Source organism: Mustela nivalis, assembly GCF_964662115.1.
Source record: "Mustela nivalis genome assembly, chromosome: 4".
Taxonomy (NCBI): Eukaryota; Metazoa; Chordata; class Mammalia; order Carnivora; family Mustelidae; genus Mustela; species Mustela nivalis.
Genome location: NC_139023.1, coordinates 6,365,480 through 6,392,486, shown reverse-complemented (window position 1 = coordinate 6,392,486; position 27,007 = coordinate 6,365,480). Strand labels below are relative to the sequence as shown.

The window sequence follows — 27,007 nt, the reverse complement described above, 5'->3', positions numbered from 1 at the left end:
TAGTTCATTATGACTTTGCATACTTCAGCCAGAAACCCACCTATCTTGATGCTGTTGAAGAAGCAATTCTATTTTATTCTGTGATTCAGACTTCAGTGCTTCAAGCTGGTCCTCTACCTAGTTACAAAAAAGAGATGTTGATTTATAGACTGGTAAATCTACATCTTGAAAAAGCTGGAGATTTTCCAACTGAAGGACCACTTTATTGTTTTTAAACATGTTATTTATTTATTACTTGTCATAGAGAAAGAGACTGAGTGGGCGTGTGTGCGTAAGCAGCAGGGAGGGGCAGATGGCAAAGCAGGCTCCCCGCTGAGCAGGGAGCCCAACGTGGGGCTCGATCCCCGGACCCTGGGATCATGAGCTGAAGGCAGATACTTAACTGACTGAGCCACCCAGGCATCCCTATAAGGACACTTTAGAAAGAAGCAAATAGAAGTAGTACTGAAACCAAATACATTCTATCACTGTTTTTTATTAGTTTACTTTGGTTGGTTATACTCTCATGAGGCCATACAGGCAAATCAAGCTAGTTCCCTTAAAGTACTGAGACAAAGTACTCTTGTAGAAATAACTATTATTTTAGAGAACAAAAATGAGAACTTGGCTTACTTATAAGAACTTGAAAAATTATATGCCTAATACTATTCTCTTAATGGATTTTAATATAAAATTGAATAGTGTTCTCACCACTTACTGGAAATATCCTCCCTTTAAGATAAGAAATCTCTGTGTCTAATTCTCTTAGGATTTTACTAATAGCCGAGCCCATGTTGCGGAAGTGGAGAGTAGACATGCTGTCGTGTTCGTATATTTTCTTGCCTGAGGCTTCTTCGAAGTCGGCCAGGACGGAGCGGACTTCCTGAAGCGCCCCCTCGTGGCCGAGCATCGTCTTTCTGAGCTGTTCCACCTGCGCGCTGCTGGCTTTCAGCATGTCCTCCTTAAGACACTTGGCAGCTTCGAGTTCATGAACTGTGTTTTGAAGCTGATTTCTCAAATCCTCCTGGGATTGACTCTCCCTTCGTCTATGAGAGAAGTGAAAGGGAAGAAATAATATTGTAAAAATTCATATTCACACAAGTCGTTTTATACTACAAAGAGTAAAACCTTAAAATAATTTTAGGTAACGACACACGACCTGATGTCAGCCATGGCGTCTCTCTCCATCTGCATCTCTTGAAGTTTTGTTTGCAAATCAATGACCGACTGCCGTAAGTAAAACTTCTGTTTCTCATGCAATTCATTGCTCTGAAAGAAAAAGAAATGCCATGCAAATCAGCCTTTACCAGAGGGATGTATTTCCTTAAATTGTTAGGAAATTTGTAATAATTTCCAAAAATCCATGTATCATTAATTTATTTTTATGTGTACTTCCTTCTCCTTTTACCATACTTCAGGGCCTAATTAATCATTTCTCACCTAGGATGCTGAACTACCTTATCTAGTCTCACTTTCTCAAGCTTGGTCCCTTTTAAATGTATTCTTAATAACCAATACACTATTTCTAAAACAAATCAGACTTCTACCTTAAGATAGGGATTGAAAGAAGTTTTATTTTTGAAAACAGGAAAATTGGTTACAATTTTTGATACAGAAGAGTAAATCCCCACTTCCATCCCACTTAAAAACTTGACAGCGGACAACCACCACCCAAAAGTCAAGGTGTTCTACTACAAAGAAATTCACTAAGATCCCTAAAAATCAGGTACTGAGAGACCTCCCAGCATAACAAGTGATACCATGTGATCATCCCCAAGCAAAGCCATCAAATTCTGCCTATTGATAGAGAGTCTGGCATCAGCTTTTTTACTGATCATCCTTGAGTATGAACAAAAACCAACCAAACAACCAACAGACACCGCTGGACACCTGAAGGAAGATTATAAAATGAAACACAGAGACCAAGATTAAACAAAGCAGCAAGCACCAGAGAAAAATGATCCAAAGAAACAAAGTAATGCAGCAGAAGAAGACCACTTCTGAAAAGTGCAGTGAGACTTGAGAGACTTCACAGCTGTAAAGTAAGAACAAAACATGATTCCAAAGAAGAGATCAAGTGAGAAGAGTTGAGTTCTTGGAATTTAAAAATATGCTTCCACACTAAAAAGCTGTAATAGAAATGTTAGGAGTCAAGTCAAAGCAGGAAAAATAGGTAACTTTTGAAAGTAAAGGTAAGAGATTTAGAGATATAACCTAGGAGATGACATTTGACAGACCTGCAGAAAGAGAGACCTGAGAAAACAAGGGAATGAAACTATCAAAGAAAAAACTGAATTCCTCCAAGCTGAAAAGTACAAATCTGAAGACCAAAGGATCCACTAAATCCCCAGCACAATGAATGAAAAAGCCAAAATCCACACCTGAACACATTGTGGGGATTTTCAGAGACAGAAGACTCTAAAGCTTCCAAAGACAAACCTCAATTAAGTAAAAGCAAAGGAGCAAGTGTCAGACTGACACCTACTTCTCAGTAGCAATGCAAAATGCAAGGACACAATATTTTTAAAGGACTAAAAACAAATGACTTTCAACATCACCCAGCTAAAGTCATTCTCAGAATGCAAAGATCCATAAAATGTGTGCACATATTCCTTGTGAGTTTCTAAAGATGGGCTTTGATTAAATGAAGAAGTAGATCAAGAAAAAGGATGAGAGAAAACAGTGAATCCTGGGTATCTTGGATCCAATTAGGAGAGCAATGACAAGAAAACAGCTCTACACGGACCGAAGAGACTCACCTAGGCTAGAAAACAGGACAGAAGACTCCTGAAAAGTCATGGATCAAAGAAGAATTTAATGGGCGCCTGGGTGGCTCAGTGGGTTAAATCCTCTGCCTTTGGCTTGGGTCGTGATCCCAGGGTCCTGAGTCGGGCTCTCTGCTCCGTGGGGAGCTTGCTTCCCCCACTCTCTCTCTACCTGCCTTTCTGCCTATTTGTGATCTCTGTCTGTCAAATAAATAAATAAAATCTTAAAAAAAAAAAGAAGAAGAATTTAAGAGAAAACATACACGATAGTTCTTTAAAAATATATATAAATATATACAATAATAGAGGCACACAGCATTAGGAAAAAGAAAGACAATAACTATCAGAAAAGCGGAAACCTAAGTGATTCAATCAGTTAAGCATCTACCTTCAGCTCAGGCCATGATTCTAGGGTTTTGGGATTGAGTCCCACAAAGGGTTCCTTCAATAGGGAGTCTGCTTCCCCTCTCTCTCTCTGCCCTTCCCCCACCTGCTTGTGCTCTCTCTCTCATTCATTCTCTCTCAAATAAATAAATAAAATCTTAGGAAAAAAAAACACTACACAGGAGAGGAAGTGTAATAGGATACTAGCTGGTTTTGCAATTGACAGTGTTTATATAGTCAATGTAAGGTTAAGGTCCTTTATCTTTTCTTTACAGTCCAGTCTGAACTTTGGATGGCAGTCGTGGAAATGGGAACATATCTGAGAAATGGACAGACATGGTGATAAAGTGACACCAGAGAAGAGGTAACAAGGATACATGAGGTTTGGAGGGAGGAGCAAGATGGTGGCGGCAGCGACCTAAATTTCCTCTGGTCCCAGGAATTCAACTAGATAGTTATCAAACCATTCCGAACACTTACAAACTCAACAGGAGATCAAAGAAAAGAAGAGCAGCAATTCTTGGGAACAGAAAAGCGACCACTTTCTGGAAGGTAAGATATGCGGAGAAGTGAATCCGAGGCCATATATGGAGACAGAGACCATTGGGGGAGGGGCCGGCTCCAGGCAAGTGGTAGAGCAGCAGAGCACAAGATCACAACTTTTAGAAGCCTGCTCCACGGAGGGACGTCACTCCAGTGGCTAAGTGGGGGTGGAGCCCTCATGGGAACAGCGTGGTCTCAGGAGCCACAGGGGACAGAGAGACCAGGGGTGTCTCAGGGTGGCAGAGCTCCCAGGTGTCAGAGCGGGAAAGCTGGCTGTAGAGACAGAGATGAGGGGTGCGCTCAGCTCAGGTTACCTTGAACTGTGATCCGATGCGCAGTGGGGCCACTACTTTTTGAGCAGGGACCCCACTAAGTTGCAAATCCAGGGAGACACCCCCCCACACACACCTTTCTCCACAGAGAGGAGCCGAGCAGGAGTGTGCCTGGGGAATCTGCTGGGTTTGGAGACTCCAAACAGGGCTGTGTACCAGAGACTGAAATGCTCAGTCACAGGCTGTGTGGGCTTGGAGCGCAGCTGGAGACCAGGGAGATAGGAGGGACTGACTGCTTCACTCTAAGGGAACACTGAAGAGGGGGTCCCTAAGCTCTCAGATCTTCCAGGGTGGAGATTGGGACGCTGCCATTTTAATTCTCATCCTCCAAAGCTGTACAAAAAGTATTCAGGGAACAAAAGCTACCAAGAGCAAACTTGAGCAGATTGCTTAGCCTGGCCCCCGGCAAGGGCAGTGCAATTCCGCCTTGGACAAAGATATCCAAGAATCACTCCAAGAGGTCCCTCATCAGCAAGATCATCCAGCCAAGACCAAGTTTACCCATCCATGAGAATGGGGCTAGGGGAAAACAGCACATAGAATTCATGGCTTTTTTTCCCATGATCCTTTAGTCTTTCAAAATTAAATTTTTTTTTTTTTTAGATTTTATTTATTTGACAGACAGAGATCGCAAGTAGGCAGAAAGGCAGGCAAAGAGAGAGCTGCCTCCCCACTTAGCAGAGAGCCTGACGTGGGGCTCAATCCCAGGATCCTGGGATCACGACCCGAGCTGAAGGCAGAAGCTTTAACCCACTGAGCCGCCCAGGTGCCCCAAAATTAAATGTTTTAAATTGTCATTTTTTTTAATTTTTAAAAAAATTTCCTCTTTCCTATTTTAACTATTTTATCTTAACACCTTTTCTTTTTTTTTTTTTTAAAGATTTTATTTATTTATTTGACAGAGAGATCACAAGTAGGCAGAGAGGCAGGCAAAGAGTGAGAGGGAAGCAGGTTCCCCACTGAGCAGAGATCCTAATGTGGGGCTCGATCCCAGGACCCTGAGATCATGACCTGAGCTGAAGGCAGAGGCTTTAACCCACTGAGCCATCCAGGCACCCCTATTTATTTTAACACCTTCTAAAAAATCTTTTTTAATTTTCATTTTTACACTCATATTCTATTCCTTCATTGTATTTAACCTTATTTTTTGTGTACATATAAGTTTTTCTTTCTTTAAAAGTTTGGGATACAGTTCCTTCTAACAGACCAAAATATATTCTACATCTAGCCTATGGCGTTGTTCTAGTCTCCAGCCTAATCACATTCTCTCCTCTTTTTTTCTTTTCTTTCTTTTTTCAATCACCTGCTTATCAATTCCTTTTTAAAATCATTTAAAATGTTCATCTTTGCAGTCATATTTGATCCCTTCATCATATTTGCCCTTATTTCCATACATGCATACGTTTTTCTTTCTTTAAAATTTTGGGAGGCAGTTTCTTCTAACAGACCAAAATACACCCAAAATCAAGTGTGAGGGTCTGTTCTATTCACCAGCCTAAATTTACATATATATATATATATGAATTTAGTGCCATTGTATTGCCTGTTAGGTGACTGTTACTGTATATTGTCTCTGTTCCTTTCTGGTCTGTTACTTTTAGGCTCTCTCTTTGCTTAGAGGACCCCTTTTAATATTTCCTGTGAGTCTGATTTGGTGTTTGCAAATTCGTTTAGTTATCTATCTATGTATATGTATATGTATATTCTTTGGGTTAAATATAAATTGTTTTCCCCTTTCTTCTCTCCTATGTTTCATGTCTCTTCTGATTTGGTTAGTGTATACTTTTCTGGTATCGTTGTTACCCTTAGAGCATTTTGTTCTCCCATTCCTCTATTCTTCTCTGGACAAAATGACAAGGTGGAAGAACTCACCTCAAAGAAAAGGAGAAGAGGCAGTACCGACTGCTGAGGACCTGCTCAATATGGACTTAGTAAGATATCAGAACTAGAGTTCAGAATGATGATCATATAGACGCTAGAAGGACGTGAAAAAAGCATAGAAGATACTAGAGAATCCCTTTCTGGGGAATAAAATCCCTTTCTGGAGAAATAAAAGAACAAAAATCTAACCAAGTTGAAATTTTTAAAAAGCTATTAATGAAGTGCAATAAAAAATGGAGGCTCTTTCTGCTAGGATAAATGATGCAGAAGAGAGAATTAGTGATAAAAGAAGATGAAATGATGGAGAATAAAGAAGCTGAGAAAGAGACAAACAACTACTGGATCATAAGTGGAGAACTTGAGAGATAAGAGATACCATAAGATGAAGCAATATTAGAATAGTTGGGATCCCAGAAGAAGAAAGAGAGAGGGGGGCAGAAGGTATACTGGAGAAAATTATAGCAGAGAATTTCCCTAATTTGGAGAAGGAAACAAGCATCAAAATCCAGGAGGCACAGAGAATCCGCCCCCCTCCCATCAAAAAAAAATAGGTCAACACCACATCATCTAATAGTAAAACTTCCAAGTCTCAGAGACAAAGAGAAAATCCTTAAAGCAGCTTGGGACAAGAGGTCTGTAATCTACAACAGGAGAAACATTAGATTGGCAGCATACCTATCCACAGAGACCTGGCAGACCAGAAAGGAATGGGATGGTATATTCAGAGCAATAAATGAGAAAAATATGCATCCAAGAATACTATATCCAGCTAGGCTGTCATTGAAAATAGGAGGAGAAATAAAAAGTTTCCAGGACAAACAAAAACTGAAAGAATTTGTAAACACCAAACTGGCATTACAGGGAATATTGAAAGGGGTCCTCTAAGCAAAGACAGAGCCTGAAAGTGGACCAAAAAGGAACAGGGACAATATACAGTAACAGTCAACTTACAGGCAATACAATGGCACTAAATTCATATCTTTCAATAGTTACTGTAAATGTAAATGGACTAAATACCCCAATCAAAAGACACAGGGTATCAGAATGGATAAAAAATAAGACCCATAGATATGCTGTCTATAAGAGACTCATTTTAGACACAAAGACACCTCCAGATTTAAAGTGAAGGGGTGGAAAACAATTTACCATCCTAATGGACATCAAAAGAAAGCTGGGGTGGCAATCCTCCCATCGGACAAATTTTAAGCCAAAGACTATAATAAGAGATGAAGAAGGACATTATATTATACTTAAAGGATCTGTCCAGCAAGAATGTCTAACAATTTTAAATATCTATGTCCCTAAAATGGGAGCAGCCAATTATATAAACCAATTAATAACAAAATCAAAGAAACACATTGACAATAATACAGTAATGGTAGGGGACTTTAACAACCCTCTCACTGAAATGGACAGATTACCTAAGCAAAAGATTAACAAGGAAATAAAAGCTTTAAATGACATATTGGACCAGATGAACATCACAGATATATTCAGAACATTCCATCCTAAAGCAATAGATTACACACTCTCCTCTAGTGCACATGGAACATTCTCTAGAATAGGTCATATCCTGGGTCACAAATCAGGTCTCAACCAGTACCAAAAGATTGGGATCATTCCCTGCATATTTTCAGACCACAAGGCTTTGAAACTAGAACTCATCTTCAAAAAGAGAGTTGGAAAGACCTCAAATACATGGAGGCTAAAAGAGCATCGTACTAAAGAATGAATGGGTCAACCAGGAAATTAAAGAAGAATTTTAAAAATTCATAGAAACAAATGAAAATGAAAACACAACTGTTCAAAATCTTTGGGACACAGCAAAGGCAGTCCTGAGAGGAAAGTATACAGTGATTTGAGCCTTTCTCAAGAAACAAGAAAGTTCTCAAATACACAACATAACACTACACCTAAAGGAGCTGGAGAAAGAAGAGCAAATAAAGCCCAAACCCATCAGAAGAAGAGAAATAATAAAAATCAGAGCAGAAGTCAATGAAAAAGAAACCAAAAAAATAGTAGAACAGATTAATGAAACTAGGAGCTGGTTCCTTGAAAGAATAAGATTAATAAACCCCTAGCCAAACTTATCAAAAAGAAAAGAGAAAGGACCCAAGTTAATAAAATCATGAATGAAAGAGGAGAGACCACAACCAACACCAAAGAAATAAAAACAATTATAAGAACATATTATGAGCAACTATATGCCAGCAAATTTGACAATCTGGAAGAAATTCTCAGAAACATATAAACTACCTAAACTGAACCAGGACAAAATAGAAAACCTGAACAGACCCGTAACCAGTAAGGCAATTGAAGCAGTCATCAAAAATCTCCCAAAACACAAGAGCCTTGCACCAGACAGTTTCCCAGGAGAATTGTACCAAACATTTAAAGAAGAATTAGTACCCATTTTCCTGAAACTGTTCCAAAAAAAAAAAAGAAGTGGAAGGAAATCTTCCAAACTCATGAGGTCAGCATTATCTCTATCCCCAAACCAGACAAAGACCCTATCAAAAAGGAGAATTATAGACCAATATCCCTGATGAACAATAGGATACAACAGTACATTAAAATGATTAGTCACCATGACCAAGTGGGATTTATTCCAGGGCTGCAAGGTTAGTTCAACATCCGCAAATCATTGAGTGTGACACAATACTTTAATAAAAGAACAAGAACCATATGATACTCTTAATAGATGCTGAAAAAACATTTGATGAATTACAGCATCCTTTCTTGATCAAAACTCTTCATAGTGTAGGGATAGAGGGTACATATCTCAATATCATCAAAGCCATCTATGAAAAACCCACAGCAAATATCATTCCCAATGGTGAAAAGATCTCAGCTTTTCCCCTAAGGTCAGGAACACTGCAGGACTGTCCACTATCACTACTGTTTTTCAACATAGTACCAGAAGTCCTAGCTTCAGCAATCAGACAACAAAAAGAAATAAAAGGCATCTGAATCAGCAAAGAAGTCAAACTCTTACTCTTTGCAGATGGTATGATACTGTGTGTGGAAAACCCAAAGACTCCACTCCAAAACTGCTAGAACTCATACAGGAATTAAGTAAAGTGTCAGGATATAAAATAAATGCACTGAAATCAGTTGCATTTCTATGCAGCAAAAGCAAGACAGAAGAAAGATAAATTAAAGAGTCGATCCCATTTACAATTGCACCCCAAACCATAAGATACCTAGGAATAAACCTAATCAAAGAGGCAAAGAATCTGTACTCAGAAAACTATAAAGCACTCATAAAAGCAATTGAGGAAGCACAAAGAAATGGGAAAATGTCCCATGCTTATGGATTGGAAGAACAAATATTGTGAAAATGTCTATGCTACCTAAAGCAATCTACACATTTAATGCAATTCCTATCAAAATATCATCAATTTTTTTCAAAGAAATGGAACAAATGATCCTAAAATTTATATGGAACCGGAAAAGACCCCGAATAGCCAGAGGAATGTTGAAAAAGAAAGCTGAAGTTTGTGGCATCACAATTCCAGACTTCAAGCTCTATTACAAAGCTGTCACCAAGACAGTATGGTACTGGCACAAAAACAGACACATAGATCAATGGAACAGAATAAAGAGCCCAGAATTGGATCCTCAACTCTATGGTCAACTAATCTTCGACAAGCAGGAAAGAATAATCCAATGGAAAAAAGACAGCCTCTTCAATAAATGGTGGTGAGAAAATTGGACAGCCACATGCAGAAAAATGAAATTGGACCATTTCCTTACACCACACACAAAAATAGACTCAAAATGGATGGAGGACCTCAGTGTGAGAAAGGAATCCATACAAATGCTTGAGGAGAACACAGCCAGCAACTTCTTCGACCTCAGCCGCAGCAACATCTTCCTAGGAACATCGCCAAAGGCAAGGGAAGCAAGGGCAAAAATGAACTATTGGGATTTCATCAAGATCAAAAGCTTTTGCAGAGCAAAGGAAACAGTTAACAAAACCAAAAGACAACTGACAGAATGGCAGAAGATATTTGCAAATGACATATCAGGTAAAGGGCTAGTGTCCAAAATCTATAAAGAACTTAGCAAACTCAACACCCAAAGAACAAATAATCCAATCAATAAATGGGCAGAAGACATGAACAGACATTTCTGCAAAGAAGACATCCAGATGGCCAACAGACACATGAAAAAGTGCTCCATATCACTCGGCATCAAAGAAATACAAATCAAAACCACAATGAGATATCACCTCACGCCAGTCAGAATGGCTAAAATCAACAAGTCAGGAAATAACAGGTGTTGGTAAGGATGCAGAGAAAGGGGAACCCTCCCACACTGTTGGTGGGAATGCAAGCTGGTGCAACCACTCTGGAAAACAGCATGGAGGCTCCTCAAAAAGTTGAAAATAGAGCTACCCTATGACCCAGCAATTGCACTACTGGGTATTTACCCTAATGATACACATGTAGTGATCCGAAGGGGCACATGCACCCAAATGTTTATAGTAGCAATGTCCTCAATAGCCGAACTATGGAAAGAACCTAGATGTCCATCAACAGACGAATGGATAAAGAAGATGTGGTATATATGCACAATGGAATACTATGCAGCCATCAAAAGAAATGAAATCTTGCCATTTGTGACAATGTGGATGGAACTAGAGGGTATTATGCTTAGCAAAATAAGTCAATCAGAGAAAGACAACTATCATATGATCTCCCTGATATGAAGAAGTGGAGATGCAACGTGGTGGGTTTGGAGGGTAGGAAAAGAATAAATGAAACAAGATGGGATCGTACCACTATGTAAAGGTGGCACACATATATTTGAAAGGGACAGTGGGAGAAGAGTGAGTTTGGGGGAAGTTCATGTATCCCGCTAGGAAGGCTAAGTTGGCAGAGCCTCAGAAACATTTCAAGTAGAAATGTCAGGTAGGTACATGGGTATACTAACCGGCGCAGAGCTAGGGGAGAGGTCCGTACTAGAAATATAAGCTGAGCATGTACTGGCATGTAGATGGGAACAGAAGCCATGGGCTCACTGTTGAGTGTTTTCAGATGGTTTTGTTGGAACAAGAAACGGAAGGCAAATAAGCTCAAGGAAAATCAAGAGTTTCTCCAGGAGAAAAGAGTGCTTCAAGAGGCAGCGGATAATCACCTGTGTGAAGTGTTACTGGAAAGTCAAATATGAAAAGCAGCGTCAGCAGCAAGTGGCTTTAGCGTCACTGCCTCCCCGACTGCAGCACAGATCTCACGGTTACCTCCATTGTGTACGCAGACACGGCCACATCTTTTCCATCTTTATACATCCAGCACCCAGCACACCTGTTGCATAGGAGGTTCGTCCTAAATATCACAAGTCTCCAAACAGCCCTGTTATTTATTAGCGATGTAACACATATTTGCTGGGAGCCAATCAAGTTTCAGATTTTCTGCCAGAGGATGGGCGGGGGAAATGAATTAAGACACAGTTTCTTTCCCTCACTGGGGTCTCTGCTTCATCCATCCGTCCACCCACCCGTCCCCCCCTTCACGAGTGCACTTACCGTGAGGAATTAGCACTGTTTATATGCCAGATCCTCTTCAAGTCTACGAACCCCTTATGAGTCCTACCTTCCTCATCTCCGCATCACTGCACATAATACAATAGCACATGATTTCAGCACCTAATAAAGCTGTAGTTTTTCCCGAGTGTGCTTACACAGTTTGAATGAGGGAGAACAATTTGTTAACGAATGAGTACAGTGACATGACCTAAATACTGCAGCAGACGTGCACACAGGGCGACAGCTGTGTAGAGAGCGTTCCTGATGCTGTTTAGAGCAAAGGACTCGGAGAAGAAAATGCTTGAGCTGAGTCTTGATGGATAATAAGAATTTGCCGGGCAGACATGGTAAAGAGGAGGAAACGGCCTGCGCAAAAGCATGAAGCCCTAGAAAAGCACGCTACCTCCAGGGAAGAGCAAATAACATTGTTGCAATGGAGGGTGCATTTGGGGAACAGGTAGTAGGTGAGGCTACAATGTACAGGGAGGGGTGATATCATGAAAGGCTCTGAGTACGATGGTGAGTTTCACTTTCAGACCACAGACTCCTGGGACCCAGTTTACAACTTAAATATGCCTAAAGCTGGCTTCATTCTACATAAGGTCCACTTAAAAATTTTTAGCAAATATAAAAAAAATAGCAAATAACTTTTATATATTATTTAGCTATTATGTAGACACATATATCTAAAAACCTATCCCCACAATTGCTTTGTAAAGGAAAACAAGGTATCAGGGCGCCTGGGTGGCTCAGTTAAGCATCTGTCACTCAGGTCATGATCTGAGGGGTCCTGGGATTGAATTCGTGTCACCGTGTCAGGCTTCCTGCTGGGCAAGGAGTCTCCCTCCCCCAAGCTTGCGCACTCTCTCTCAAATAAATAATCTTAAAAAAATTAAAGAAAAAGGAAAACAAGATAACATGATAGCAGGACAGCAGGTTGAACCAATTATTTAATTACAGATAAACATCATTAATTATAATATTTTGAACTAGTCAAGTTTAATTAAGATTAGCCATGAAACCAAGGCATTCTATTAACAAAATAAAAATAAGCATATAAACTTCATGTGTTCAATTCTTAATACTGAAACAGAAGGCATAAGCCAAATTAGTAAGTTTAACCAATAAATCTATCATTAAGTGTTTCTTTCAGTAGGTTTAGGTTCTGCTCCAAGGCAACGTGCCTCCTTGCCATCCCCAAACGGCATCAAGTTCTAGAAGAAAGAACACAACTCACTTCATTCAGTCTTCTCTGCAGATCTTTGACTTGATGTGAATATTCTTCCAAAACACGTTCGATGTGTTCCTTTCCAGGGTACGGGATGACTTTTCTAGGAGAATCGAGTTCCACTTCATATTTGGGGAAAAAAGGAATTTGTGTCAATGTCGCAGCTGAAGCCGTGTTTTCAATGATTGTGCCACGAATAGATGACATAAAAAACGGGCTTGAAGAACCTAAATATTAAAGAATGAACCAATCAACGTACTAATAAAATAGTTCTGTGGTCAACATTTTCCCAGGTGATTTCCTTAGTGAACCCCGAAGATACTCCAGGTCTCGGGGGGAAAACAGACCAGGAAAGGACTGGGAAGAGCTCTGAGAGAGACAAGCACTAGGGAAAAAGCAGAGCTGGGAGGAGGAGGGAGTTTTACTTGATAGCGATCACGGGATAGCCGAGTTGAATGAGCCTTGAAGTATATGAAGGAGAAGAGAAAGGGCAGTGTAGGCCGCGGGAGCACGATAATTAACGGTGAGGAGGCTTGTGACAGCACAGATATTCCTGACAGGAAAGAAGTAGCCAGATCCGAGAATGAAGATATAGGCCAGAGCACGAAGGACGCTGTGGTCATGCCGAGGAGCTTGACTTTTGTCTTGAGAGTCATGAATGGATTTCAGAGTAAGAGAGTAGCTCACTAGGTTTGAGGTCTGAAAAGGCCGTCGGGCTTCAGTGTGGAGAATGCTCTGGGCGGGGATGAAACTGAGGGAGAGAATCGAGTCGGAGAAGGCTTTCATGGACGCAGGCAAGACATGGCAAGTGTCTACCGTAAAGCAGAGACAGGGGGTCGGACACAGGCTATGCACTTGAGAAATACTTGGGGGAGGGAGAAGCCCGGGCGGCGTCGAAGCGCCCTCAGGGGCCTCGCGCTTCGACCTCCAAACAAGGCTGCTTCATTTACGAGTTGAGGAGTCGGCCTGCTTCGGAGCAGGAATTTGGGAACCATCGGCATCTGAGTTCTAGTGAACCCCTGAAGTCAACGGGTGATCCAGGGGCAGGGTGTAAAGGGAAAACAGGGGACGAAGAGAGTGCTCCAAGGAAACACCTGTATTTAAAGGGAAGACAAGGGAGCAAAACCCAGGAAGGGTCGCAGAAGAAACACAAAGATATTAGAGAATTATGTTCAAGAAACAGCAACGGTTTGGACCGAGTGACTGAGAGTGTGAGACGGAAAGAGGCCTTCCCATGAGCCGGCTGGGGAGCCCCCGGCTGAACACACAGGCTGCCCTTCATGTAAAGGAAGGAGTTCTCATGGGGCTCCGGGGAGGCTCAGTAAGCCAAGCAGCTGCCTCTGGCTCAGGTCAAGATCCCAGAGTCCTGGGGTGGGGATTGAGCCCCGCCTCCGGCTGCCAGCTCCATGCAGGGCCTGCGTCTCCCTCCCCTTCTCCGGCTGCCCCTCCCCATGCTTACTGCTCTCTCTTTCAATTACACAGATAAAATCTTAAAAAAAAAAAAAAAAGAGAGAGAGAGAGAGAGAGGACGTCTCAGAGTTGACCCAAGAGTCCAGAAAAAGGCACCAAGAACGAGGGGGAGTGATTCCCAGGCCTGAGCGCCAATCTGGGAATGGGCAGCCTGTGCTCAGTTGGGTTTCAGAACTGGGACAGACCCTGTGCCTCCTGTTGTCCCCGTGTGGAGCAGTAGCTCTGACAGATGCGGGTCTGCCACTGGACGTCGGCTGTCACGGGTCTTCAGATGACGAACGCGACTCAGGGAGCTGGACAACTGAAAAGCTTCATCCAAACCTGAATCTAGTTTCAATAGGGATGTTCTGGCCCTTGAACGGACGGAAGCTGTAACAGGATGAGACTGTTAGGGCCTTCCTGGCAGAGAGAGAATGTGCTTTGCATGTGGGGAAAAAAGTAAATAATTTGTGACCAGAGGGCAAACTGTGGTGCTTTGAACATATGTCCATAAACGCCTTGATAGTTGTCCCTTGAATAGGTTAACATCCCTCCTCTGTGTGAGAGAGGAGGAGCGGGAGCAATCCACACGTCTGCTGGGGAGGCGTGGAAAGAGACACTGGAAGATTAAAACTGAACAGACATACAGAAATACGAAATGTAAACATAAAACAATAAAACACAGAAAATGGCTTTTTCCGGGGGGACAGGGAGGGGCGGGGATCCAGCGGAAGGGCGCGGGCGCGGGCCGCGGCCAAACTCCGCCGAAGCGCCTTCCGCTGAGCTTTTCCTTCGGAGCCAGGTCCGTGGTAGATATATTCTAAAAATAAAATGAAGTTGAACACTAACAGAAAGAAACTTTATAGTAAGTCTGAGAAAGACAGTTCCTTCAAATGACTTCAGAGCGCAGCCCTCTGTGCGTGGGCTTAGAGAGCCTCTCTTAGGCGCCAGCGTGTCCCGGTGGGAGCACAGCTGTAATTCGGACACTCTTGTATGGACTGTGCAAGGGAGAAAATGAACAGATGTGCTGAGTGTTTTGGAAACTAGAATTTCATGATAGGGGAGAAGCAGACATGGGATGAGGGAAGATGAGGAGGACTCCATGGTACCGGATTTGAATGTGAGTCATCCATGCGAATCTGAGATTTAAAAAAAAAAAAATCTATTTTGAAGCTTTATCCACTGAATGTTCCAGACAAAAATGATACCTCAGTAGCAATATGCACATGAGACTCTGGATTCTTTATTATTATTCTCTACTGAAGGGAACCTGGGCTCCTTAGAGAAATGGCTCCTTCCAGGCCTGCGGGAAGAAGTGAAACCCAGTGAGAGCCAGGGCCATTCGGATGTGCCAGAAAGCAGGGAAGTGGGTCACGTTCTAAGGACAGGAACCAGCTGAAAAGGACTGGCCAGACACGATACAATTGAGAACCAAAAACAATAGTGGCGGGTTGGGGGGGAGGTCAGGGTACCAGGTGGTGGGTATTAGAGAGGGCACGGATTGCATGCAGCACTGGGTGTGGTGCAAAAATAATGAATACTGTTATGCTAAAAATAAATAAACAATAAATTTAAAAAAACTTGAGGAAAAAATAAAAATCTCTAAAAAGATATAAAAAAAAAATAACCAATAGTGGCAGCAATGCATTATAGGACTTTGAACTAAGGACAATCTACGGACGGATGGAGGGCAGTAATGATGAAGGGGAAGCTCTTCTTTCCTGAGGAGTGTCAGCTAATGACTATGGTAAAATTAGAAAATCAAAAATGTAATCCTTGCTTCGGGCAAGAATCTTCAATTGACACCACGACCCCTGGATAAAAAACTATTTAGTACTAGGATATTCACAAACTCTTGCCAAATGAGTTTAACCCGAGTCTAAAGATGAGAAACAACCAGAGAAATCTAAAATGTCAGATATTCTATAATATAGCTAGTCCGGCCTCTTAACGCCTATGCCGTGAGAAACAACAATGGAGCAAGGATGAAGGGAACAACCACTAAATACAATTCATCTCTGCTATTGTTACACACACACACACACACACACAACCAAGGAAGACTTTTTATGAGGTCAACTGCGTAAATTTTAATATGATTGCAAATCAGATGACATCGCACTGACAGTGATTTTCTGAGACATGATAATGTGGTGATGTAGGAAATCATCCTTATCGAAGGAGATGCATGTTCAGATTTTGAGGCAAGAACCACGATGCCTTCAATTTCAGGTAAGTGAAACACAAATCATACATACAGAGATAAAGCAAATATAAAAATGTTGACAACTGCTGCACCAAGTGTAAGGTATTCAATGTACTACTTTTTAATAGCTTAAAAAATTTCAAAACAAAATGTTGGGGGGGATAAGAGGCCACTGAACTTGGTGAAAAAGAGAAAATTAAGTCACATTGGCCAGAGTGATTTTATTGGACTACTGGATTCAAAAGCCAGAAGGCAGTAGTTTGCAGAATGGATGGACAGATATTAGATGTCCTTAGGAAATTAGGAAATAAAGTTATCTGTGAGAAAGAAGTACCTAAGAATGGCATAATTTTGAAATAAGTATTGAGGGAAACTGGAGAGGGAACTGGCTAAGCTCGCGAGTCTCCTCTAGCAGGATCAAGGAGAGAGATGAGATGGGAGACTCTGACGGTGACGCGGCAAACTGACGGGAAACCCGCAGTCTGTATATTTTCTCTAGCAGAATCTTCCGGAAACCCAGTAGGAAAATGGAGAATGCAGTCAGCCTGATAAAGATGGGGGTTTTCCTGTAAGAGTGCAACAAAAGAGTAAGAGAAAGAGGAAGTTGAAGAGACTGGCAAGAGGCTGGCTGAAATAATGAATGATACAAAAAAGAAAGTGAGGATAAGAAGAGGTTTTAATTTAGGAGAAAATGGCAGAATCTAGAGCAGTTGTTCTCAACCCTCTTTGGAAATCAGGGTCAACTGGGGAGCCTTAAAAAAAAAATCCACTGGTACCTAAGCCCCATTCCAGACTTATTGAATCAGAGTCTCTAGGTGTGGCTCTAAGCCATATGAGTGTTTAAAACCTCAAAAAGTGATTCTGACACGGAGCCATGGTTGAGAATCACTCCTTCCATGAGGCAGAAGAGCAGGTGCTCTAGGAGGGAGGGAGGGACAGGGCTAGAAGACAGGGGGTTGGATTTCAGAAGTCTAACAGTTCTCGGTAATAAGATGCAAGAAAGAGAAGTGGGTGTGGCTAGAGTCAATGTCAAGGTGAGAAGAACTAAAAAGGTGAAGAAACTCTAAGATGAGTCTAAGATGGGTCTAAGATGGGACAGCGATATCCTGGGATGATGGTGAGCCTGAGGAGGGAGAGACAACCCAGGAGCTAAGTGCGGCAGCCCTGATGAGTGCGAGGGACAGAGTGCGCAGGGATGTGCGTGTGCGGAACTGGCCGGGAAGATGGGCACGGCAGCATGGAGGGGACAGAGGCACCTCAGCACAGTAAAAGCAGCCTAAAAAGCGAAGTCTTCTCAAAATAAGTGCTGAAATAAAAGTGTTTAAGCAGACCAGTAAGACAACAGATCTGCAACTGAGAATAAACTTTGGGTGCATTCTTCTAGATGAGCGAGCCAGGCAGGGCAAGCAATCGGAGTGTGCAGGTCCTGCCGGGTGCCGCAGTGAGCTACTTTCCCCAGGCTGCCTTCCCGGCCCCTCTCCTGGGACGCCGCCGAGGGAGGGGCTGGGAAGACCCAGAGGCTGCAGGACGGAGACACTGTGCGCCAGTCCCTCTCACAGCCTCCGCTGGGCTTCTGGCCGTCAGTGGGCTTCTGCTCCCGCCCCACACCCCTGCAGCCCCCTTCCCGCAGCCCTGCTGCAGGTGGTGTGAGCTCTTGCCTTCCCGCCCTCCTGACATTTCCTCTTCTCGTGGTCCTTCTAGCCCAAGGCTGGTAGCAGCTTCCTGCGGCTGTGCCTGCCCGGCTTCCCCCTATGACGCTTCGCAGCAAGGTCAACACCAACTCCTTCCCAGTTGCCCTGCATCGTTCTGCCTATCACTCCTGTTACTGTTTTCCTGCCAGCTGCCCCTGGCCTTGGACTGAGATGGGTTCAGGGGGAGGGGAAGGGGCCAGAACCAGGTCAGTAGAGATGGAGGGGGAAGACTGGACTCGAGAGCCACCGCCTACACCAGGAGCACGCCGGGCGGGGTGGCGTGGGGAGCGGGAAAGGGTCAAACTGACGCAGGAATCGGGCTTCAAGCGGACCGGGAAAGAGAAGGCGTTAGGGAAACATGGAACACCTTGTAGTCCCTCAACATGGAAACAATTTTTAGACCAAAAAAGTAATGTAAACATTTGCTAAAAAACAGATACACTATTTTTAAAAGACTAAACAGTTTCTGCCTCACAAAGTAGAATTTTCAACAATAAACATTCATGACCACCATCTGTGCTCTGCAGTAAAAACCAAAATATACTAAAAAACAGCAGCCTGAATAAATATTATGAAGGCTATTTAATTCCAATGTTCCCATTTCGTTTGATAAAGAACACACACCTCCATTGGATGTGACACCACTGCTTGATAAAAGATCTTCATTATTTGATTCACCAGCTTTTGGTTCCATATTAAATACTGCTACCTCTTCTTAAAGAATCTGGAAATACGAGTGCTTCCCTTTTCGATTCTTCTGTTTCTTATCTATAAAAGACAGGGGTTCGATCTTTATTAATAAGGTACTATGAGAACAAAATTCATAGAAGAGGGACTGACTCCATTCATATTTCAAATTTAGTAATAACTCTTCGCCAGAAAAATACTTATACATAAATATATTATCACTACATAAAATGAGTGAATAGCATCTTATTTTAGAAATTATTGCTTTTAATATCTAAGTAGCTTACTGAAGACAACCTGAAAATCAAAACCTAATTCTTTAATTACAACGGTGGTTAGCACTCTAGTGACATTGTCAAATAATGGTAGAAAATATCTCCTTAGTGAAAAGTCACAATCAGTAAAAAGAAATAAACTAAAAAATAATAATAAATAAAAATAAATCCCAAATCAGCAAATTGGAAATCATTACTAAAAGCTGAAAAACTTCTTTAATGTCAAACAGTGCTCATAATTTTCGATTAGGCCAAGAGGACTCCTGGGTTTGGAGAATGATGGTGGTGGCCTGATTCTCAATCTCACCCCTCATCCTCTGAAAACTACTACGAAATCAGGGTGCCTGGGTGGCTCAGTTGTTGGGGTCTGCCTTTGGCTCAGGCTGTGATCCCAGGGTCCTGCGATGGAGTCCTGTGTGGGCTCCTTGCTCGGCTGGGAGTCTGCTTCTCCCTCTGCCCCTCCTGCCCCTGGTCGTGACTGCTCTCTTTCTTTCTCTGGCAAAAATAAATAAATAAAAGCTTCAAAAAAACAAAACCTATAAAATCAGTAAGGAGGACAAATGAATAAAAGCACATGGGCTCTATGTCTTCGGCAACCCCAGATGACAGAGGATACTACAACCTTCAAATGATCTGTTAGCAGAGGCAAAATGTGTTCCCAGATTGCTCCTACGGCCCACCCGCCAGCCCCGTGGGCATGTAGGCATGGAGAATGGGAGAGGGGAGGCTAAAAAACCTAAAAGGAGCAGAGGACAACGGAGGGCTGAAAGCAGCGCAGACTTATGCACCCCAGAAAGGGAGCAGGGAAAGCCCAGATGTTAGGCTCAGGTTGCGACCGGGTAGTCCACAGCCCCGGCTACTGGGTGATGGCTTGCAAGTGAGGGGACCCAGAAGTAGCACCTCAGAGGAGCACTGTTTCTGGAGAAGAAGAGGTGATCTCCGCAGCAGACATGGTCACCAAGGAGGGAACAGGGGCAGTTCAGGCACCAACAGACAAAAAGAAGCAAGATAAGCCAAACCTCTTTCGACCCCCCCACTCATGCACCACCACCCGCTACAGAAGGTGCCGGGAAGAGGGAGGGCGCCTCAAACTCAAGCCTGTCCACAAGACGCAAGGACTCGATAAAAGCAGGCCACGTCCACAAAACTACTACAAAAATATCAGAAAATGTGAATAAAATCTGCTGATTAAAAAGTGTCCCCGTCTCACTGCACTGACAAACATGAAGTCAGAGAAAACTGTAACGCTACTGGTGCAAACCCGACGAGATATTCCCAAGCCAGCATTTGAGCATGTGAAAAATCAGCCTTGAATCAGAAATGTCAAACCAAGAAACACACCAAACAAACAAGCAAACAAACAGGAAGGAAGGGAGAGTTGGCTAAGGTCAGGAAAGAAAGAGAAGAAAAAGACCATATTGGACCAAAAAAGAAGCCCAGGTTACAGGGGACACCAAGGGAGAACAGACTGGAATGAAAACAGAAGAGGAAAACAAGTGAAAAGGCGGAGAGAGGAAGTGAATGGGCGGGGGGCGGGGCAGGCACAGGAGCCCGGACATGGCATCGCCGGTGCCCTGAAGAAGAAAAGCCAGGACAGTGAAATGGAACTATTATTTCAAACTATGACCAAAGAAAGTTTCCTAGAAATAAAGGAAGGCCTGAATCTACTATACCTTTTCACACTAGGGAATAGTGACCAAGAATGATCAACTCTGAGACATACCCTAATAAAACTATATTAAGAATTTAAAGATGGAGGGGCACCTGGGTGGCTCAGTGGGTTAAGCCACTGCCTTCGGCTCAGGTCATGATCTTAGGATTCTGGGATCGAGCCCCACATCAGGCTCTCTGCTCAGCAGGAAGCCTGCTTCCTCCTCTCTCTCTCTCTGCCTGCCTCTCTGCCTACTTGTGATCTCTCTCTGTCAAATAAATAAATAAAATCTTTAAAAAAAAAAAAAAGAATTTAAAGATGGAAAAAATCCTAAGGGCCTTCGGGCAAAAAAGAAAGAAAGAAAGAAAGAATTTACAAAGGCAAGAACATCAAGATGGCATCATATTATGCAAAAATAACATACAAAGCAAGGCAATAGTAGAGCAGTATTTTAAAGAAACAAAAGAAAGTGGAAACCAAGGACACTATATCCAGCCAGGATTTTTGAAAGAGTCAAAGCCACAGAAAAACAGTTCTGAATGTGCCAGAACACTGTATGCATGCGCCCCTTCTGAGGAATCTGCAAGAGGAGGTGAGCTTCATCGGACCAGAAGATGACAGGTGAATATGGCAAATCGTGAACAACTGGTGAAAATCTTTTGTTTTCTAGTTTGAAATTTTCCAAAATGAACTCTGGAAAAAAGATGAAAATAAAGATAAAAAAAAAAAACAACCCAAAACAGAAACCCATATAGGATGCCTGGGTAGCTCAGTAAGTTAAGCACCTGCCTTTGGTCCAGGTCTTAATTCCATGGTCCTCGGATCGAGTCCTGCATCGGCTCCTTGCTCAGTTGGGAGCCACTTCTCCCTTAGCCTGCCATTCCCCCTGCCTGTACTTTCTCTCTCTCTCTCTCTCTGACAAATAAAGAAATAAAATCTTTAAAAAAATAACTGGAGAAAGTGTGCAGAAGGTCTAATGGCTAATGTTACCTATTCAGTTGTAAAACCAAAACTAAAACATGGGTAGAGTGATGGCACTGAAGAATAATATACAAATATTATGTGTGGGAAAAAAGATAACAAATGTAACTTGAAATGGGGAGATAAGAACTAAAAAAGGGGAAAAGTAGAAGACGACTGGTTGTCAAAAAATACCATTTAAAATGACAGAAAGCAAAGAGTTAAGTAAGAAGAAAAAGGGTCTGTTTATAGGTATATTACAATAAGTATTTATGTGAAGGTTACCACTAAAATAAAAATACAAACCTTCTTAAGTGACAAAAATCATTTTTTTATATAGAGCCAGATCAGGGAGGAGCGCCAGAGAGGGATGGCGGGGGAGGGAGAATCTCAAGCAGGCTGCATTTGGAACCCATCGGGGAGCTTGGATCTCACAGCCTCCAAGGTGCCCCAACAAAAAAATGTTTTCAAAGAAAAAGGAGAAACATTAAAAAAAAAAAAAGTAAATAAAATACATAGTAGTTTTATCCCTAGAATATAATGTAAGAAAAATGTGACAGAATATAGACCAAACATAAAAGTCATATCACTCAACATGATGGGACTTAACTTGCCTATTCAAAGGATTTTGAAATCAGCTCTTAAAAATTTCAACTCTTTCTCTATACAAAAGGGCACTTAAAGGCACTGATTCAAAAAGACTACAAATAAAGTGATGGACAAAGATCTGCCAGGAGAATGAAAACAGTAAGAAAGCACCAGTTAAAATCCTGATACCTTCCAGACCAGGTAGTCCTCAAGGCAGAGCATCACATAAGACGTGAGAAGCCACAACCCACAATAAAGGTACAACCGACTTTCTGTGCCATTTAACCCAGCACCCCCGTAGAGAAAACATCCATTACAGGAGATGCAATAAGGGCTAGAAACAGTGATAACGAGACCTTAACAGGCTGTTCAGTATGAGACAGGTCACACTGACAGAAAGTAAGTAAGGATATAAAAGATTTAGAAGAAATCCTCACCACGGTAGACTTCAATAAGATCAAACAGGACACACGGTAATGGAGAACATACCTTCTGCTCAAGCACACATGGAGGGAGCACTGACAAGGACCAGTAATATTCTAGGGCACAAATAAAAGATCAGCAGGTTCCACAGGCGCCTGGGTGGCTCAGCTGGTTGAGCAAGGGACTCTTGGTTTCTGCTCAGGTCATGATCTCAGGGTCCTGAGATCAAGCTCTGCGTCAGGCTCCACACTCTGTGCGGAGTCTGCTTGGGAGTCTCTCTTTCCTTCTCCCTCTGCTTCTGCCCCCACATCCCTGGCACATGCATATTCTCTCTCTCTCTCTGTCTCTTTCTCTAATACATAAACCTTAAAAAAAAAAGAAAAGAAAAGAAAAGAAAAGAAAGATTAGCAGGTTCATAAAAGTAAAAATGTTACAAACATTTTCTGGTCATAAGGTCATAAAACTAGAAAGGAAAAATGAAACCCCAAAGCAAAAACGCCTTTGTACTTAGAAATTCAAAGACCTCCTATTAAATTACTGTTGTGTGCTCAAGAGCATATAAAGGGAAATTAAAGAATTTCCAAACAATAAAGACAATAAGCACAGTACGCGAGCATCTGAGACACCATAAGGCGGTGAAAAAAGGAAAATTCCTGGTCTTACACGCTTGTTTCAATAAAAATGAGAGAATGACAAAAAGTGAACGAAATCTCCAACACAAAAAGAAAAAAAGCAAAACAAAAGATAGCACATGATAGGAAATAATAAAGATACAAACAGAAATTATTGAGGTAGAAAACAGAAAAACAATAAATCAAAGCAATGAATCAGAATCCCAATTTTCTTGGAAAAAACTAAAGACATACAGGCAAGGACCATCAAAATGATGGGAAAAGGAAGATCATATATGACATACTGCTTATTATATATACAGTAATTTACCACTGTAAGCATAGAGGTAAACATTTTATTTTAAAGATTTTACTTATTATTTATTTGTCAGAGAGAGCGAGCACAGGCCGACAGAGAGGCAAGCAGAGGCAGAGGGAGAAGCAGGCTCCCCGCCGAGCAAGGAGCCCGATGTGGGACTCGATCCCAGGACGCTGGGATCATGACCTGAGCCGAAGGCAACCGCTTAACCAACTGAGCCACCCAGGCGTCCCAGTAAACATTTTTTTAAACCCTGTGAGCAAAAGAGAATTTTCATTGAACAGAACTCCATTTTATTTCACTCACGGTTTCTCCTTTTTGATTACTGAAGTGCCATCTGTCAAAACCACAGTTAGATAAATTCTACTTTAATGTGTTTTGTACTATCATTTTTAGGAAATTAGTAGCAGATAGGAAGACATTCCATGAAGAATTAGAAGAAATGGAATGTTAGTCAAGATTGCTAGGCAATTCAAATGTTCTAAATAGAAGAGATTGCTATGGGGGGGCTCTCATTTAAACAAGTTTTATCATGTATTTGCTGTATAATATAACTTACACACTAAAATGTTGCATTTGGGGATTCCTCAGGATGATGAAAGACACTTAGAAAATTCAAATTACTGAGAATGTGAATATTATAAAATACAGACAGATCAAAACCACAGAGGAATGAGCAGGACATGGAGACTCACAGCCCAGTGTTGGGAAGCCACGTGTTCACTGATGCTCTCTGCTGGAGACCGAAATTCTGGTATCAAGCAGGAAACAGAACCTACGAGTGAGGTAAGCAGAACTGAAATCGAAAGGTGGAGAAGAGATAAGGGAAGAAAGAAGGAGGTTTGACTTTAGAATAATCTGTTATGAAAAACCAAGCATGGGGGGCACTTGGGTGGCTCAGCCAGTTAAGTATCTGACTCTTGGTTTTGGTTGGGGTCAGTGCTCTCATGTGCACTGGGACCAGCTCTGTGTGGGCTCTGCGCCCAGCGGGGTCTGCTCCAAGATTCTCTTCCTTTGCCTCTTCCTGCACTTGCATTTTCTCTCTCTCTAAAACTAAAACAGAAATCTTAAAAAAAAAAATTGTTTATTTTGGATAAGATGGTGAATGTAATAAACTCATTAATTCAGTATCCCTCGATAGGTAGTAGGCCACTGAAGAGTGGCAGACCTTTGCGGGGAAATTGTTTCCTTAGAAAATTAACAGTTCAAAAAAAGAAAAGAAAAATAATCATTTAAAGAAGACAGCATAGGTTTATTTACTTAAAAAAGAGTTTTTAAATTTTTAAATAAACATTGATTTTTAAAGATGTATAGTACTTCTATTAACAAAATCGGTCTTTAAAAAAGTATTTATAATTCACATTTTTACAAGTTTAAACTGACTGTAACCTCAATTTGGTCAAATCACTCAGGGTTTCTCTACTTTCATGACAGCGAGAGTTGAAACATTATTCCTAGTTTCGAGTAGAAAGCTTATTAAATTACTAAGGATTTCTGGCAAAAGAAAGGGTTCTTTTGGCCACAATAAGATAAAAGTGCTAACATGCTGCATTTTGTCGATTTGGGGATCATCACACATGACTGACATGTGTTTGATCAAGTCTCTGAGCACAGGACGAAGCTGGGATCTTGGTCTCTTCAGGTTTGCCCAATACTGACTGTGAACAATTCCCCTGGATTTAAAATTATGAACAGTTTCACATTGAAAAAACCTTATATTTCTGACAAGTTAACGGCCAGGTGAAGATTCTACTCTGGTAATGCGATTGCAGTGTTGCAGAAAAAGCCTTAGAAACTACAGACCCCAAAAAAAGCCTTTTTACCTCAATTGAGACTTTCTGTCTCAACTAATGACTCAAGCCCTGAGGCTGCCGAGCCACCCCACTTTCCGCAGAGGCCCGGGGCTGGGGATTTTACAAAATGGGCCCATACTCTCAAAGAATGAGTGTGAAGGTGTGTTTTCCTTAGAATGTCTAAGGCAGCCCCAGACTGCAACGTACGAAGGCTGGTGCCATCTCAGAAACGCAGTGAGGACGGTCAGTGCCACCTTCACTGCCCAAGTCACTGTTACACGCTCTTTGACCTCACAGGGTCTTGATGTCTGCTCTGTCCATTGCACTCTTTCTCTCCAGAGGTTGTTCCTTGACTATCAGGTCTCAAATCCTAGCTCTGTGATCTACTGGCTTTGTGACTGTGAGGACAGTATTTAAGCTCTTCAGGATGGAGAGAGAGAGCGTCCACTTCATAACCCTAACCCTAACCCTAACCCCAACCTCGTGTGCAGCCTCACGACACAGCGCGTGCCTCATCTGTACGCACCTGCTGTCACACAGCAGGATAGCGAAGCATGAACAATCCTGTCTTCATGATCTAGGGAGAGAAGCTGTTAAGTTTCAGATGCGTCCACTAACCTCAAAGAGAGTGGGTTAAGCAGCACTGAGTAAACACAGGGATATGACCATCTAATGCAGAAGGAAGCTGTTGAAGACAGACTCCACTAGGACACAGCGCTGTCTTGTAAAGAGGCAGAATGAAAGGACAGGATTTAAAATCAGGAAACGTAATTCTGTCACTGGCTACCTGTGAGAGCAGGGGCAAATCTCTTCTCTCTAAGCCTCCGTTTCCACCATTACTAAATGAGAATGCAGTTGTTTTCCAAACCTTTTTTAAGCAGAGGAAGCCTTTCTTTAAATCGTCAGAGCCCCAACTACACACCCTCCTCTCTGCCCCAGAGACACCTTTATGGAACGCAGATGCTCTGCTGAACGGTTTGAAAACCACAGAGAGAACCGTGTAGCTTTATTATCTTACATATTCCAGCCAAGGCATTCAGCAAGCTCAAGGCTTCTGGCTCTAAAATCAATTACATATAGGCATAGATACAATAAATTAATGTTATCGGTTGTGTACGTTCACAATCATTAAATATAATTCAAAGTAAAACAAGAGATACCTTAATATATGGATATTCTTATTTTCACTTATCCTATTAACACCTGCAAAAGAAAATATTTCAAAATCGGTATATTAACATATAACTATTTTTCATTATCTAAAACATACTATTTTTTAAAGATTTTATTTATTTATTTGACAGAGAGAGAGAAAGAGATCACAAGTAGGCCAAGAGGCAGGCAGAGGGAGAGGGGGAAGCAGACTCCCCGCTCAGCAGAGAGCCCGATGCAGGGCTTGATCCCAGGACCCGGGGATCATGACCTGAGCTGAAGGCAGAGACTTAACCCACTGAGCCACCCAGGCACCCCTAAAACATATTATTTTTTAAAGTTCAATTCACAAGTTCATTTTCATCACCTAAGATCCTGACAATACCTAACACACACACAAAACCACCACCACCACCACAACCTTTGAGTTCTTTTTCCTTTGAGCTTATCTTATATATGAAAGTTTATTTGAATTGATAACCTACGGCATTTACCCAGGCTATGTTTGCACAATGGAACACATGTGAGCATATGCTCCCTAGTGGTCCCGTGCTGGTTTT

General features: G+C 41.9%; 1 protein-coding gene across 24 annotated transcripts in view; it reads right to left on the bottom strand.

Annotated features, from left to right (window-relative positions):
- CCDC158 (coiled-coil domain containing 158) overlaps positions 1-27,007 on the bottom strand; it is a 100,404-nt gene that overhangs the window by 65,896 nt on the left and 7,501 nt on the right. For 7 of the 24 annotated variants that reach the window (XR_014310699.1, XM_082726979.1, XM_082726972.1 and 4 more), the window contains exons 2-9: positions 26,456-26,498; positions 25,914-26,016; positions 24,198-24,298; positions 18,613-18,756; positions 12,652-12,869; positions 1,139-1,248; positions 698-1,025; positions 41-117 (exon numbers count right to left, since the gene is read on the bottom strand). Coding sequence is in view for 22 of the 24 variants with exons in the window: in XM_082726979.1 (XP_082583105.1) it covers positions 41-117; positions 698-1,025; positions 1,139-1,248; positions 12,652-12,869; positions 18,613-18,682 (803 nt within the window). In the remaining 2 variants the exon portion in view is untranslated. Of the gene's footprint in view, positions 1-40; positions 118-697; positions 1,026-1,138; positions 1,249-2,738; positions 2,815-12,651; positions 12,870-18,612; positions 18,757-22,638; positions 22,761-23,808; positions 23,907-24,197; positions 24,299-25,913; positions 26,017-26,455; positions 26,499-27,007 lie in introns of those variants that run through there. The other 17 variants (XR_014310700.1, XM_082726965.1, XM_082726971.1 and 14 more) reach the window with 11 other exon arrangements.